This window comes from Peromyscus maniculatus, chromosome 6, assembly GCF_049852395.1.
Source record: "Peromyscus maniculatus bairdii isolate BWxNUB_F1_BW_parent chromosome 6, HU_Pman_BW_mat_3.1, whole genome shotgun sequence".
Classification (NCBI taxonomy): Eukaryota; Metazoa; Chordata; class Mammalia; order Rodentia; family Cricetidae; genus Peromyscus; species Peromyscus maniculatus.
The window spans coordinates 102,389,560-102,407,218 of record NC_134857.1 but is presented as its reverse complement, the minus strand read 5'-3'; the positions used below and the strand labels follow the sequence as shown (position 1 = coordinate 102,407,218).

The window sequence follows — 17,659 nt, the reverse complement described above, 5'->3', positions numbered from 1 at the left end:
AGGTAGAGGTCTCAGTTTAACAAGGAAGCAGAATCCAAAAGCCTGGCAACAACACACTGCAATACTGGCCTGCTTAATAATGCCACCGTCCCTGAAGCCTCCACTTCTAAGGTTTGAAAAAGCTGCCCTACGTGTGCAGGCAAGCGAACCAAGGCAGCTGTGTCCCAGGCTAGTGTGATTGAGAGATTGAAGAAAACACTGGAATCCAAAGTGTTGACGGTCTGAACTTCGCTGTCGAGGCAAATGGAGAGCCAAGGAGCAGCTCACTAGGGAGACTGCCCCTCGGGTTCCTCCAAACCATTGGGATCCTAATGTTCACAGATGAAGTCAGAAAACCCATCTGAGGAAAGCCACCGACGCCACGGTGTTGAATCACCTCAAACTTGTAGGTGCTGATTTGTTACTACACAAAGAGCAGAGAAAAAAACACACAGCCCAGCTTCCCCAGCGAGTTCAGAGCTCCTTCACCATCCCTCCCTCGAGCAGGAAAAACAGAGATCACCCTTGAACAGTCCGTTTCCAGCCCAGTCCTTCAGACACGGAGCAGCTGTAGGTGTGGGTCTGAAGGGAAAACAGCCTGTGTGCATCAGGTCTAAAATTAGGTTACTTACTGTCCAGGGAAATCTTTTGTCCTTAGCGACATCTGGGATATTAAGCGGCTCCATCGTGTTTTTGACATACTGAGCATACATGTAATTGATTTTGTTTGCATCATGCTCCCTGCAGAAATAACAGATGTGAGTTCCTTCTATGCAGTGGGAAAACATGCACACACAGGACTAAACAAATGGGGAGGGGAGGAACCAGAGGCCGGGACAGGGGGAAATCCACCTCTTAATTTGAAAGTGTGTTAGATGATTAGAGCTCAGCCATTTCCCCAATCTAAACAGTCTGCTACAACAAACACCCACACAGTGTGGACTGTCTAGAAGAGCAGTTCTCAACCTGTGGATAGTGACCCCTCCAGGGGTGACATATCAGATAGCCTGCATATCATATATCTCCATTACAATTCATAACAGTAGCAAAATTACAGCTATGAAATAGCAACGAAATAATTTTATGGTTGGGGGTCACCACAACATGTAAAACTGCATTAAAGGGTCGCAGCATTGGGAAGGTTGAGAACCACTAGTCTAGCACAAGTTCCAAGAATGTCTCTCGTCATCCAATCACAAATCAAACATCTGGAACTTAAAAACGTTTAGTACAACCATCTGAAAAGCTCTCAAATCCAAAATGTTGTTAACACTGATAGGAGACCACTGGCATAGAATTCCACACCTGACACCATGTGACTACTTGAAGTTGATAGGTAGGCACATTGAAAATAGTGTATAAATTACCTCCAGGCTATGTGCATGGAACAAGTGAACTTCCTGTTTAGACTTACATGCCAAGCTGTCTCATTATGTATACACAAATATTCCAGTATCTAAAAAATTCCCAAATCAGAAAGATGCCTGGCCCAAGCATTTCAGATAAGTGATTCTCATTATGCAACAATGTAAATGATCATGTTTATTTTTTGTATCATTTAATGTAAAATTTCTATTGATTCTTTCACTCCATGTTTTATTTTATGTGATCACAGAATGTCTAAGGTGTAGTACTTGTACTTCCTTGATCATTATTTTGTGAACATCTATCTCAATAAGACAATCTTTTACAAAAATTAAAATGAAAGGAAATATCAAGAAGCCCTAAAAGAATTTTAGTAGGTCTCTCTAGTTGTATCTTCCTCGTAGGTAGTTTTTCTGTCCTGCAGTCATTCTCAAATAATCGTTCTGAGGCTTAATATTAATTACAAATGCTTGGCCAATACTTCAGACTTGTTACTAACTAGCTCTTACATTTTAAGTTAAACCACATTTCTTATTTACGCTCTGTCATGTGGCGGTACCTTTATTAGCATGGCATGTTCATTCCTTGCTCCTTCTGGTCTGGCTGGCAACTCCAGACTCTACCCTTCTTCCTTCTAGCATCCTCCTAGTCTAGCTGTCCTGCCTAACTTTATTCTGTTCAGCTATTGGCCAGTCAGTTTGTTTATTAAACAAATCACAGCAACATATATTCACACAGTGTACAGATGGATTATTCCAAAGCATTTCTCCCTTTTGGTCTAATTAAAAAGGAAGGTTTTAACTTTATGCTGTGGAATAATCCTTCTGTACACTGTGAATATATATTACTCTCATTTGTTAATAAAGAACTGACGAGGCAGAAAGTATAGACAGGACAGCCAAACTGAGAATGCTGGGAAAAGAAGGGCAAAGTCAGGGGAGATGCTAGCCAGCCACCGAGAAAGCAGGACATGTAGAAAACAAACCACGAGCCACATGGCAAAGCATAGATAAGAAATATAGGTTAATTTAAATGTAAGAGTTAGGTAGTAACAAGCATGAGCTATCTGCTGAGCATTTATAATTTATATTAAGTCTCCAAGTCAGTTATTTGGGAAGTGGCTGCCAGTTATTTGAGAACAGGTAGTTGGGATAGGAAAACTCCACCTATACTTCCTCTTGTTGTATGTGTGTGTGTTTTTCTATCTGATATGCCTATTTTAATTATAGTATTACTAAATGATGAAATGGAAAAGTAGTGGGTGACATTTAAAAATGAATATATGCCTTAGGCATGACATATCTCCCTAAGTTATTTATTAACAAAAGTCGTCCCCCCCCGCCCCCGAGAAGTAGATTTCATGGTTCCAGGAGGTACCATGCAAGATTCCAAAGGAGGGAAGCAACCAGCAATCCTACTCAGCTATGATGCCTATGAACCACAACAATGAGCAGCATGGCAGGATAATCTCTAAGGGTATAGTAGCAGAATGAAGACCTCAATGGTACTCAACAGCTCTCCAATTGAATTTAAGACCCACTCAACAAGAGGGAACTCATGCCTGGTACTGGAAACCAAGCCAACAGCACAGGGCTAGTGACACCATGGATCTTGGAGGAGACTCTACAGCCACTGCTGTACGAAATCAGCATAATTGCTAACTACATTCTAAACATTTGTCCTTGTACCCATAGATAAATGTTGTTCTAACCCCTCATGAAACTTTCTGCAACAGATGGAGACCATTCCAGAAAACCACAATCAATCAAATTGCAGAGTTGTGGAACCGGGTTTCAACTGATCCATCTATAACACAACTTCTGCACCTAAGGCTTGGGGATCCCTGTGGGAGAGGGGTGTAACGATTCTAAGAGCCTGTGTATCGGGGAATTGGCTGGAGATTGTGTCTCCTAGAAATTTCAGAAGCTGCACCCATAAAGTCTCACCGACATGACTGCCTAAACATGAGCTGAACAAGGCTGACGCCAACAGACATGTTAATGTGGATGGGGGAAAGCTCACAATGCCTCAGTCCTACACAAAAAAATCTATAGGCAACTATGGAATGGTGAGAGGGGAAGAATAGTCTTCCCTAGGGAAGAGCACAATTGGACAAATCAGTTATCCAATACCAAACAAATAGTGAGCCTTGAAAACAGTTACATACAAGCAGCATTATACAGACTAAGCAGATTGTATTTCTGTGTTTAGTAACACACACACACACACACACACACACACACACGCACACACACACGCACATACACTATGCTCACACATGCGCACAACAGCAGAAATAGAGGCCGTGAATTTAAAAGAGATGGGGGAGGTGATATGAGAAGGTTTGGAGTGAGGGAAGTGAAGGGGAACATGACATAATTATATTAAAATCTCAAAAAAATAAAAGAAATTATAAAAAATTAAAATTAAAAAAAAGAATCTTAAAAAAAAAAGAAAGAAAAGAGTTATTGGCCAGGGAGTCCCCAGAGGTCTCCAAAACAAGCCATCATAACTGCCTAGTAAAACCGTACTGCTGAAGACGCCATATACTTTGGCTGCAGGACACAGAGGAATCAATCTGTGGCCGGGAAGGCCTCTTCATCCCAGCTGGGCAGCTTTCACAGTATCAGAAGGTGCTGTGCAGGCTGCTGGGGGAGAGAAGACTCTGATTCTACCCAGAGCTGGACGCTGCATGCTGCACCTCTGACCTTCAGGCAAGATGTGCCCACTGGTGCCACAGACCCAGGGTTATTGTGGGGGTAACGACCTGATTTCTGGTGGCATCTGAGGCCTGCTCCACAGGAGGGGTTTTCATGCCTAGTACTGTCTGTAATCCTGGCCAAAAGCCCACGGTGAGGAAGGCTACGGGCCTGAGGGAAGGAACTGCTACTGTTGTTCTCTCTCTTTTTTTAAATTTATTTTTATTTTTTGCTCGTTGGTGTTTTGCCTGCATATATGTCTGTGTGAGGGCAGTTAGAGACGGTTGTGAGCTGCCATGTGGGTGCTGGGAATTGAACCCGTGTCCTTAGGAGGAAGAGCAGTCAGTGCTCTTAGCCTCTGGGCCGTCTCTCTGGGTCCCTGCTGCTGTTTTCTCCAATGATCAAGTTGTCCAATTGCCCCCTGAATATTTATGTTCCTGCCCGTAGACCTAGGCTGCTCTCTGTCTTCATCAGAGGTCTTTTCATGCAGTGAGCAGCTGTGGTGTTTTGAATGAAAATGGCCCAAATAGGCTCACCTGTTGAATACTTGGTCAGTTGGTTGAACTGTTTAGGAAGGATTACTACAGTGATTCTCAACCTGTGAATTGTGACCCCTTTGGGGGTCAAATGACCCTTTCACAGGAGTCACATATAAGATATTTACACTGGGATTTATAACTGTAGCAAAATTACAGTTACGAAATAGCAAACAGAAAATAATTTTATTTTGAAAGTCACCACAACCTGAGGGACTGTATTAAAGGGTCACCTCATTAGGAAGATTGAGAACCACTGGATTAGGAGGTGTGGCATTGTTGGAACAGATGTGTCACTGGGGGTGGGTGGGCTTTGAAGTTCCAAAAGACTTGTGCTTTTCTATTTCTTATGGTGAGCTCTCACAGCAATAGAAACCCTAATGATGACAGCAGCAATCAATGTATAATTAGTCCAAGTGCTAAGAGTAGGAGGCTGAGTGCTCAGCCCCTGTGGGACATCTTTATCACTCACCGCTCCCCACCAAGGCTCAGGCAATGTCCTGGAAGAGGATATGGAAAGAAAGTAAGCGCTGGAAGGTGGAGAAGGCTTCAGGGAAACGCTGGCTGGATGTCACATAGCTATTATAATCACCGTCTCAGAGCAGCTGTGGTTACCTGCTCTAGAACCGCACAAACCCAGCCAGCCAAGATTCAGACATAGGAGGAGGTGCTCTCGAGACCTCACTCCTTACTGAGAGCTTTGGCCGTTGACAGTGGTTGGGAGAGGGAACCACTCTTCTCGGGTGGTGCTCCCCCTGAAACTTTCCCATGAGCCAGTGAACGGCCTTACACCCACGCACATATGGGCAACACAAACTGGACTTAGTGAGTTATTGAAAACAGCATGAAATTGGGAGGAGGACATTTTGGGGGATTATGGAAGAACTGGAGGACGGAAATGGGGGGTGGGATCATACTTAATTGTATATATGTATGAAATTCTGAAGAATAAAGAACAATTATAATTAGCAGTAAAGAAATACATGCATTAGGGAAAGAACTTTTCTGGTTCTAAGTTTTCAAAGTTCCAATACAATGCCTGGCCTGTGTACTGTGTAAGAGCCCAGAGACTCCATAATGCGGTCTTATTCCATCTTGACTCAAGGTCGGAGAGCCTGAGCTTATTTTGGCTACATAGTAGGATGTTTTGGCCACAGGTGTGGTTACCAGGTGTCTTATACTTGAAGGCCTAATTACAGGCTGTTTTGCCGAAGGCATGACTACTAGATATTTTGAGAATTAAGGAAGAGTTCACACTTGTCTGTACTTTGTACCTTGAACCTTTGTGTCCTTGAGAGGGGTTGGTCTTTTGCCTCTCCCCTTGCTGGTGTATAAAAAGCCCATGAGAAATAAACTCGGGGTGACTATGGTATTGACTCAGAGCCTTCCTGATGCTATTCTGTGTCTCTGTCTTTTTCTTTGTCTACATCTCTATTTTTCATATCAATTATTTCTCAATCCACACTCCCCTATACCAAGGACAGGCCAAGGGTCAGTCTGGACTCGGCACTACTGTCCTTTATAGCCAAGCTATATCTTGGGACAGTGATGTCATATGGCAATCCACAATGACTCAGTATTCTTTTTCTGTTTTATATATTCTAACTTAATTGTAATATGGTCAATTAGAGCTCTATGCACTCAAAAGTATTATGTATAAATGAAAAAGAATGAAAAGGAAATTACAAATGTAGCAAAGGGAAAGATGAACGAGATGAACTTCCAGCTTGACCTTGAAGGCATGCAGATTGCCTTGCATAACAGACCTCCTGGGTCTGACTTCATGTGTTATCTGCATGACATTCAAGGAAAGGTTGTAAGTGTAGGTTTGAGGTTAATAAAACAATACTTAAAACTACAAGTATTTGTTACAAACAATAGCCTAGAGAAACAAAAAGAAGAAGAAGAAGCCATAATAAAGACAGGAAAAATAAAGAGGTTGCTATCAGAAGAAGGAGGAACACTGGAGAAGATGCCTTCGTATGAGACTCCGTGGACTAATAATAAAAACAGCAATGACTATAGTCACCATTATCATCACCATTCGGTTGACAACAGGAGTCAGAGGCAACCCAAAATGCCTAAGAAACTTGCCAGAGCTGTAACTCAAGAATAGGAGCTGATGCAGAAGCATGAGTTCTCCTGAAGTTACATAACACCATAATCATTTCCTACTTCATAAAGAGGTTGATAAATTGCTTCCTCCGCTCAATAAATAGAGCTTGGACACCTGTTCCCCGAGAGGCAGTCTTAATACCATGTGGAAGACAAACAAACTTACACAGGTCAGTCACTGTAGTGAGGAACTTGGAATCCGGCAGGGAGTTCTAATAGAGCGATAGAGTTTTAGATGCATACCCTGAGGGAGCAGCGTCCAATATAGATAGTGCCAGCTGCCCCCAAATTAACTCCTCTTTGCATGGACACAGAGCTACCCAGAATAAAGGCTTCCTTACTCCACCACCTCGAGAGTCAGTGTTACCATAGGAATAAGACCCAGTCAATAGCACGGCAGATGCTTATGTGGAACAACTTCTAGAACACTGATGAATGCGTTTTGCCCTTTTGGTCTCCTATTTAAGACATGGGCGTGACGAGTAGGGTGCCATCTTTGCTGCCAAATGGACAGAATACTCTCAAGGGCTGTGAGGTAGAAGGCCTCTGAGATCTTCCTGCCCCAAGTACAATGTCAGCTTTGACCTGCCTACCTCTGAGCATACCCAGGAGAGAGTAATAAGATTACACTCTTTTTAAAAGTATACGTTATAATTCTTTGAGAATTTCCTACATAGGCACTGTATCACATCATTTCCAGCCCCTCCCTTCCTGTCTAACTTCTCCTGTGCCCCCCTCCCGGACACACACACACCTACTCTCAAATCCATGACTTCGTCTTTAATTTTTGTTGCTACATATACACATATGTGTATATAAATACAACCTGCTGAGTTCATTTAGCATTGCTCCTATGTGTATGTGTTTAGGACTCACCACTTGGGATTGGATAACCTATCAGGGGGCTGATCCCTGGAGAAGAGTGATTCTCCCTTTCTGAGCAACCATTAATTGCCTGTAGTTCTTCACCTAGGGGTGGGACCTTCGGAGATTCTCCCCACCCGTGCTGGCCTGTCAGCTGGTGTTATTATTATGCAGGTGTTATTTAGGTGACCATGCTGTCGTGATCATGGGTACAGCTTCCCTGTCATATACAGAGAACACCATTTTGCATTCTTGTTTAAGTTTTTTTTTTTATTTGTTATGTTCATGATTCACAACTAACCCTCCTAAATTCTACCAGTGACGGTGCAAACACCACATGTGGAGAAGATGGACAGATAGTCCCCGAATGGGTCAGCTTAGGAAAGAAATGGCATTACAGAAACGCTTACAAAGCTTGCCAAGCCTTAAGGAGGGAAAAAGAAATAAGGAAAGAAAGGTAGGGTAGAAAAATGGGCAAAAAAAAAAAGAAAAGAACAACATGATAAAACACATTGATGAAATGAATAAGTTCTACATACATTTGAGAAACATTAAACAGCTGCAGATTATCAAGCATAAAGTGGGCGGCTGAGCTCGTGTGGGGAGACAGGCGGTGTTAGCGGCAGCTACAATGAAATATTTGGCGCCACATCTCACACCGTTTTGCTGGTACAGCCTACCAAGAGGCCAGAAGGCAGGATTTACACTGACTATGAGTCTGTGTGTGAATGAGCGCGTGGAAGGTCTTTGTAAAATGTATGAAGAACATCTGAAGAGAATGAATTCCACCAGTCCCTCCATCACATACGATATTGATCAGCTGCTTGGTTTTATCGACAATCTGGGAGATCTCAGCTGTCCTGTCCGGCCCCTTTGCTCCTCTTCTTTCTTTTTACCTACACGTTTTTATGATGACTCAGACAGGAAGTGTTCCTTGACAGTTAAGGTTGACTTCTGTCCTTGAAACTGTATCTGCTTTAGAGCAGTGAGTATGCTAACCTTTCGTGGGGGACAGGGGTGGTGACACAGTTAGTTATGTCCTCTGGGAAAGTCTTAGTGAAAAGTAAATGTTCTGGAAAAAAAATAATAATAAAGTGGGTGGTTCTGGCCAAAAATGCTTGGCTAGATAGAATAGATAGCGAAGGCTTTCAAAGTGTAATACAACGAGCGTGGACGTCATTCTTTATATAACAGCAATATCGTGGTGGCCTTGAAAAATGCCTTAGAGATTAAGCTGTAGGAAGTGCATGTGGCTGATGTCTCAGTTGCTGATCCTCTAGAGCCCACTTTTGAGGCCATGCCTCCCAGGGCTGTTCCCAGACTGATCCCACCAGGGCACTAAATCAAGACTGTTCTTCTGAGACCCACGATTCTACAGCCAAGAAACTTCAGCCAGAAGGGTCCCCAACAGCCTCGCTCAGCTTTCCTTAGGCTTCGCAGCTAAGACATGAGCACACAATCTTCCTTCATTCTTTCCCCACCCCACAGACCACAGACTGGAAGAGACAATCGTGCTGGCCTGGTGACTCTGCATTAGCCTCCCGACATCATTCTCCCTTTTATTTTTTCAGAGTGTGCTCCCTAGTAAGCACCACACATTTAAACAGGTCTTGGCATCTCCTTTTGTTAAACAGGTCTTCGTATCTCCTTTTGGAAGAGCTGGGCTGAGTCCTACATTTAAACATTTGCGTAGTAGATGAGCTGCATGAGAGAACATTCCGGAGAAAGCAGCGGCTGAGGACTCGGGCAAGACAAGCCTCTCTGAACTTCAGAAGGCCACAGGAATCACTGCAGGCTGGTGTAAACCAAAACCACACCCACCCGGGACAGCAGTTACAGAGGACACTCAGAAGGTTTTTGAGGAAATTTTATACGCATGAGGCTCTTTTAAGCCTTACTACAATTCTGTCGTTACAGAGGAAGACACGGAGTCTTCAGGGGTTAAGTAAGTTGCACAATAGTTAGTTCATAGCAAAACCTAAACTTAAATACAGCCTACGTTCTACACTACATTCTGCATTCCTCCACTAGATGCCCAGTTATCCTGGCATTAGAGTTTTTCTTCAGTTGAACTATATTTGTATTTCCAAATTTAATAATCAATAACAAGTACTAGCTAGTATATTCATATGTATGAATATATATGAGAATTCAAGATGAATACAAAGGAATGATTCAATGTGTTTCTCATTTCATAATTAAAAGGCACATTTGTTTAAAAAAATATAAATGCCTCAGATGGAATGATAGGACTAAAATGCCTACTTAAAATAAGGAATTAACACAAACTCCAGCCCGAGCTCTGTATCACAGCACAGAAAGAAAACTGCCCACCATTTGGAAATGCACCCTACTTCTGGAATCTGGAGTGATAAACCAGTTCCCCAAAACTAACTTCATCCTATTAATGTGACAATTCTAATGAAGATATACAGGATTCACCAGGATATTTGTTTATATTTTGATATCTAATATTTCAAAACTTTGGTCAATACAGTACTTAAACATATAAAATAAAACAGTCATGAATTTTCATCTTTTATTTTTTTAGACAGGGTCTCTAGTCCATGTTGGTTTTGAACATTCTATGGAGCTAAGGATGGCTGTATGATCCTACCACCTTACCACCTCCATTTCTAGAATGCTAGGACTGCATGTGTGTACAACCACACCGGGTTTACGCAGTATTATTGATCAAACCCATGGCTTTGTGCATGCTTGGCAAATACTTTATCAACTGGGTTGCATCCCTAGCCTCAAGACCCATAATTCTGAATCAATAGATAAGAGCTTAAAAATGATTTATTTAACTGTTAATATAAACTGTATGGCACTTCATCCCGTGGATGAACTCTGAACTACTGAAATGTTTAATACTGAGGAATAGAGAGTACCAAATCACTGTATCATCAGTAATCAATTCTAGAAATTTAATAATTGGCTAGTAAACAGTAAGTATCAGTATCAACTCAAAACTTTCTCAAAATGTTAAAGTTGCTAAATATCTTTCATAGTCAGTTTTCATAAATTAAGGCAGGTATCTTATAATAATTAAAAACCACTTTACATAATTTTATCCAGTGAATAAATGGTCTTTCTCTGCATCATCAGAATAAAGGCTAACTTTGAAAGGATAGGCTGATGGAAGTCTGTGAGAGGAAATGGTTTCCATTACCATAATATGAGTTCAAAAATCAGTTAGGATTTGTCTCTTTTCAAACAATCACACTAGCATAGTTATCCCTTACAAAATGTTTTATTAATGACTTAGAAATGGTACATAATTACAAATGGTAAAACGCCTTCCATTCAGCCTCCAGAGAGAACTTATCAAAAAGAAATCAAACCTGTCTTTGCTTTTGCTGTTTGAAAAATGTGCATTTACCAGCAGAGGTCACTATTACATAAGTCACTAGGTTTGTCCAGCTATCTCTAGATAGTAGAAGATACTGGTTGAATCTATAATAAAAATTAAAATGTCAACATAGACATTTAACTATACAGATACATGCTGCGGCATAAGTACTAAAAGGTAAGTTTAGATAACTTGTTATATGTTTTTAACAAGCATCAGATGATTCATTTTGTCCTATAGAGATAAAGGCAATTATACATAATAATGAATGCATACTTACTCATATTTATATATAGTGATAAAAGCAACAAAGTTGTTAACAGCATCACAAAATCAAATTATATGTATAGCTTTTAAGAAATGAAAAGTATGCCGGGCGGTGGTGGCGCACGCCTTTAATCCCAGCACTTGGGAGGCAGAGCCAGGCGGATCTCTGTGAGTTCAAGGCCAGCCTGGGCTACCAAGTGAGCTCCAGGAAAGGCGCAAAGCTACACAGAGAAACCCTGTCTCAAAAAAAACCAAAAAAAAAAAAAAAAAAGAAATGAAAAGTATGCTAAATGCCTAAGAAATCCTGTTACCTCATCTTAGTGAATTTCTATTCTTTAGAATATCCTATCACTTAAGAGAACAATATAGTTTTTTTGGTATGAGTGAAAAAAAATATATGAGTAAGAACATTTAGTAGTTTGCCCTAAATCCACTTCAAAATCTTCTAGAAAGCGCTTGCCAGATTGGGATAACCGCACCTGTATCCTCCATTGTACAAATACAGCATGTGCTTTTCACAGTAGTAGCAATGAAAAGAAAAATGAGCAAACATTCAGAAACTATGGGAAAGAACTGAATGGATAGATTTTGTTTGATCTAGCCGGAGGGGGGGACAGAGATTTTTAAGATGAGGATTACCGCATCGGCATCCTTCTGTTACTCAGTATATTCTCGTGGCTGATTCCAACTCAGAACACATTTACAGAAACGGGTTGCCAGGGAATCTAAGGTATTTCCATATATGCAAACAGGAAAATATAACTGAAGAACAGTACTTGTGGGTCTTAACTGAATGAGTCCATAATAACAACAGAATAAGGCCTGTACTGATTAAAGCACTATTTGCTGTAAGAAGTAATTCTTAGGTCAATGCAGTGGAAAACTCTGGCACAGTGACATCAAAAAAATATTCTGAGAAACAAAATTATCTTTGTGGGGAAAACAGCCTGTCACTTACACACCTTAAATCAACTTAGTAACAAGGCAATTATTTAGCAGCACGTTATAGTGTGATAAAGACAGATGGGGAAGTTATTTTTACCTTGTTAAAGTGTCAGCTGATTTTCCTAGTTCCTCACACTCCATGTGGAACACACTAGAGAAGGAATCCTGAAAACAGAATGGCAAGTGTTGGGACATTGGACAAGGCAATGAAAAGCACACGACACACGCGCTCACGCTGTGCGACACCGACGACGCCAGCGTTTGAACACATCCTCCATATTCTTGACCAAATGGATCCAAACACAAAATTCACAGCATCCTCAAAGACGCTTCCTATTATTAAAGGCTCACACCATGTCTCATTTTACTTTAGAGAGCTTTGTGAGCACACACTTCTGCTGCTAGTAAATCCCAGGCCTTCTCTTTGTGGATATGTTCATGTGTGTTCGTGTATGTGTGTGTGTGTGTGTGTGTGTGTGTGTGTGTGTGTGTGTATGTGTGTGTGTGTTCATGTGCATGTGTGTTCATGAGTGTGTATGTGCAAGTGTGTGCATTGATGTGCTTGTATGTTCATGAGTGTGTGTATGTGTGCATGTGTGTTTGAGTGTGAGTTTGCATGTGTGCGTGATCACGAGTGTGTCTGTGTGCATTCATGTGCATGTGTGTTCATGAGTGTATATATACGCCAGTTTGTGTGTTCATGTGTGCATATGTTCATATGCATGTGAACTTGTGTGTGTGTGTGCCTGCGCACGTGAGAGAGAGACAGAGACAGAGAGAGACAAAGAGAGAGAGAATGTGTGTAGGCCAGAAGACATCTTCTGGTGTCCTCCTCAGGAATGTTGGAATATTGTCAATCTCCTTTAACCTGGCGTTCACTGGCTGGACTGACTGACTCGCTGGCTGGACTGACTGACTCACTGGCTGGACTGACTGACTCGCTGGCTGGACTGACTGACTCACTGAGTGACTCTAAGGATCCCCCTGTCTCTGCCTCCCAAGGACTGGATTACAAGCTTGCATCAGCGTGTTGGCAGAGCTTTGTGGCTTCTGATATCACACTCAGGTCGCTACGCTTTCAAGGTAGGAGCTTTGCTGGCTCAGCTATTTCCCCAGCCCAAAGAATTCTTTCCAAAAGAGCTATACCATTCCGAAATATTTTACAAGAGCAATAAGATGATTGTGGAGACTTAGTGATATCAGGAAATAGTTCTATATTACATCACAAAACAAAATTCACATTGCTCCATGATGCACTTACCACTGAATGAAGAGAAGTTGGAAGGAAACACAAACACAAGACAGTAAAAGCATGATCTGGGAGTGGAAGGGCTGAGTACATATTGAAGGCTTACATTTTTAATTTCACTTATGTTGAAGGAGTTTTAACCACAAATAACTGTAATATCATCTCAACTAACTTCTTGCCTAAGCTTAGCAATGCATGTTTTCCAAAGAGAGCAGAGTATATTCTTAGCCATATGTAACCCGTCTGTTACCTCAATAGATATTAACTGTTAAAAATTCTGTTGAGTATTAATAAAGTGAGATTTAGTTGTTTTTTTTTTTAAAAAAGGAATGCCTCTGTATTTAAACGCTAAAGAGAAGGCCACCAAAGGAGAATGATAAGTTGACATACTGAATTAATGAATTCTGACCTGAACTTTAAAAAAGCTAGCAACTATTTTGTAATCATTTTATGTTGAACTATAACAATACAAATATGAAATAGTAGCTCTCCATGAAAATGCTGATTATTGTTTTGGTACAGTGAATTTTTATTTGATAAACTAACTACTAATAAGAATTTTATACTAATCAATGCACCCATTCCAACACACACAATAATTCAAAGTATAATGAATTGTCTTAATATCTAAGCAATTAAAATTTTTAGCTGAATGTCTTTTATTATTCTACTTCTGCCAGAAATGAATGAAGCATAACTGACCTAGCCAAGTGACAGTACTATTCCTTTCCTAATAACCTTAGACTATAGGAAAAAACAGCCACCACCATAAGGAATATTCCACTGGGTCCTACAGTGGGGAGGGATAAAATCTGCATAAAGAAAACTGGCAAACCAGTGCTCTGACTGACTCTCAGGCAAACACAAGGCAGAAACGCCACATAGCATTCAAGTATAAGTAACCAGCCCTATGCGAGTGCTCCAGCTCTCTCGCCAGGAAAAGTTTCCTATGGCTATACATCAATGGACTGAAACCTGTGAATTAGACCAGTGAGTCATTTCCTACTGTTGGTAAATGATGTAGGACCTACGAGACCTTTAGTTCCACCCACCACCCACCTAGACCTTCTGGTTTCTAAATAATTTCTAGTAAGAAAGAAAACTTTGTACTCAACCCATTCAGAATGGAAGTCTATCTGTTTTGGTACCGGGGCACCACAGTTCTTGAGGGTTTAGCCAGCACACTGCTGACTAAATAACAAGGTGTCTCCCCATGAAGAGAGAGCAGCCACCGGCAGGGGCAGCACACAGACTCCATGGTCAGCGAAGGGCATTGAAGGCTATTGACACCCTCACCTCCACTCCACTTCAGAACACTTCACCACTGTATGGGTTTTGCATAAAGATTCATATACAGTTGGAGTTGGGGTGGATTCTGAGGCAAAATAAAGCAGAAAGTGTTTTCAAGAAAGTATTTCCATCTTGCAAAAAGCAGTCACACGCTGTACTCACAGAGCAGTCCTCATCCACGATGAATATGGTGCACTTCTGCACCTGCATGAAGGAGATAATGGTGGCAGCTATTTTCTGCAGAATTACTTCCAATGACTGCTGCTCTTCGAAAATTAAGCTAGCAAGGTCGAGCAATACCTAGATGAGAAAATGTGACAGCTTACAATGTAGTTGTGTGTAAAATAAAGTTACAACAGGTTAAAGGTTGTTTATGAGCAAGGTCCCACTGCAGTATTAAATCCGTGGCTGTGGAGCTAATACAATTCTGTACGGATCATTAGTATAGTCAGTATAATAGAAAAAATTGTAGGTACTTAGGCTAATGTAATCAGTTCCTAATTCTTCAGGATGTTAAACAAAAACCTCAGAAGTAAGACTCACCAACAGATTAAAAGACATGGAAGACAGAATAACAGGTCTTGTAGACAAGGTAGAAAAAAATGAATAGCTCAGAGAAAGAAAATGTTAAGTCCAAAACAAACAAACAAACAAACAAACAAAAAACAAGCACAAAACATCCATGAATCATGAATTCTAGGACACTACAAAAAGAACAAGTCTACAAATAATAGGTATAGAGGGAAGAGAAGAAACACAAGTCAAAGGCACAGTAAATATTTTTAACAAAAATCCAAAGTCCCTAAATTTTAAGAAAGAGATGCCTATCAAGGCAAAAGAAACATATAGAACACCAATTATACAGAACCAAAAAAACAAAAACAAAAAAACAAAAAACTCCCTACAACACACAATTATGGTGATATTTTAATTGTACTGAAATGTGATTTTATTTGTATGTTAATAAATAAAGTTGCCTGGGGGTCAGAGCTAATAGTAAGCAATAGCAGAAACTGGGCAGTGGTGGTGCATGCCTTTAATCCCAGCTCTTGGGAGGCAGAGCTAGGCGGATCTCTGTGTGTTCAAGGATACAGCCAGCATGGAGACACACGCCTTTAATTTCAATACCAACCATAGAAGACCTAGAGGTCTGTACAGACAGGCAGTGACTAGGAGGTCATGTGGTTGGGTTTACAACCAATGAGAAGGCAGAATAGAAAGTATAAAAAAGACAAACAGACAGGAAGTATGTCTCTTGCTGAAGAGGACAGCAGCAGTGAAGGGTAAGGTTTTTAGCTCTGACCTCTTGGGTTTTCATCTCTGCATTGGCTCTGTGTTTCTTATTTAACAAGACCATTCATCTACACACAATAATCAAAATACTAAATGTACAGAACAAAGAAAAGATACTCAAACCTGAAGGAAAAAGACCAAGTCACCTATAAAGTCAGGCCCATTAGAATAACACCTGACCTCTTACTGGAGACTCTGAGAGGCAGCATGGCCTTGACAGAAGTATACTCCAAAAGACCACACACGCCTGCCCACACTACTACACCCAGCAAAACTATCAATCACAATTAACGAAGAAAGAAAAACATTTCATGATTAAAAGCAATTTCTGTCCACCAACCCAGCTCTACAGAAGATACTGAAAGGAAAACTTCAGTCTGAAGAGGAGGTTAACTGTACCGAAGAAGACACATGCAACAACAAAACAATAGGAATTAATAACTTTACATTAATAACTCTTAATGTCAACGGTCTTAATTACCCAATAAAAAGATACAGATTAACAGACTGGATTAGAAAACAAAATTCATCTTTCTATTGCATCCAAGAAACACAACTCACCAACAAGCTCAGATATCGCCTCAGGGTAAAAAGATAGAAAAAGGTTTTCCCAGCAATAGAACTATGAAGCAAACAGGTGTAGACATTTTACTATCTGACAAAATAGACTTCAAACCAATACTAATCAGAAGACATGAGGAAGGACATTAAAAACTTATTAAAGAAAAAATACACAAAAAAGGAATTGTATTTCTCTTTTTTTCATTTTCTTTGTTGTTGTTTGTTGTTTGTTTTTTGAGACAGGGTTTCTCTTTGTAGTTCTGGTGCCTGTCCTGGATCTCCCTCTGTAGACCAGGCTGGCCTCAACTCACAGAGAACCACCTGGCTCTGCCTCCCAAGTGCTGGGATTAAAGGCGTGCTCCACCCACTGCCTGGCACAGAAATTGTATTTCTAAACTTTATGTATCAAACACAAGGGCATCCAAGTTCATAAAAGAAACATAACTATAACCAAAAATCATATATTGACTTTAACAAATGATAGTTGGTGACTTCAGTACACCGTTTGCACCAATAAACAGGTCACTGAGACACAAACTAAACAGAAAAACTCTGGATTTAAATAACATCATAGACCAAATATACCTAACACATCTAGAACATTCCAACCAAACGATGAAGAATAGACTTTCTTCTCATTTGCCAACAGAACTTTCTTCAAAATTGGTAACACATTAAAACAAACTAAGTCTCAACAGATACAAACAAACTGAAATAACACTGTGTTGGATTGAATGAGAATGGCCCCCATGGGCTCATATATTTGGATGTCTAGTCCCTAGTCGTTCAACTTTTTAGGGAAAGATTAGAAGGTGTGGCCCTACTGAGGAAGAGTGGCCTTGTCTGAAGAGGTGTGTCACTGGGGGTGGGCTTTGATGTTTCAAAAGCCCATGCCAGGCCCAGTCTCTTTTTCCCCTGCCTTCTTCCTCCCTCCCTCCATTCCTGTTGCCTGCAGACAGAACAGGGTGTACTGTTCTATTCTCAGCTACTTTCCTGGAGCATGCCTGCCTGTCTTCCACCATGCTCCCTGCCATAATTATAATAGACTAACCCTCTGAAACTGTAAGTGAGCCCCTAATTAAATGTTTCCTTTTGTAAGAGTTTTATAAGGTCATGATGTCTCTTCACGGCTGTAGAGCAG

The 17,659-nt window shown here is 40.9% G+C and overlaps 1 protein-coding gene across 3 annotated transcripts in view; it reads right to left on the bottom strand.

Annotated features, from left to right (window-relative positions):
- Pde5a (phosphodiesterase 5A) overlaps positions 1 to 17,659 on the bottom strand; it is a 145,723-nt gene that overhangs the window by 73,134 nt on the left and 54,930 nt on the right. For all 3 annotated transcript variants that reach the window (XM_016010110.3, XM_006991870.4, XM_042279824.2), the window contains exons 6-8: positions 14,827 to 14,964; positions 12,223 to 12,290; positions 612 to 720 (exon numbers count right to left, since the gene is read on the bottom strand). In XM_016010110.3, coding sequence (XP_015865596.1) covers positions 612 to 720; positions 12,223 to 12,290; positions 14,827 to 14,964 — 315 coding nt within the window. The remainder of the gene's footprint in view (positions 1 to 611; positions 721 to 12,222; positions 12,291 to 14,826; positions 14,965 to 17,659) is intronic.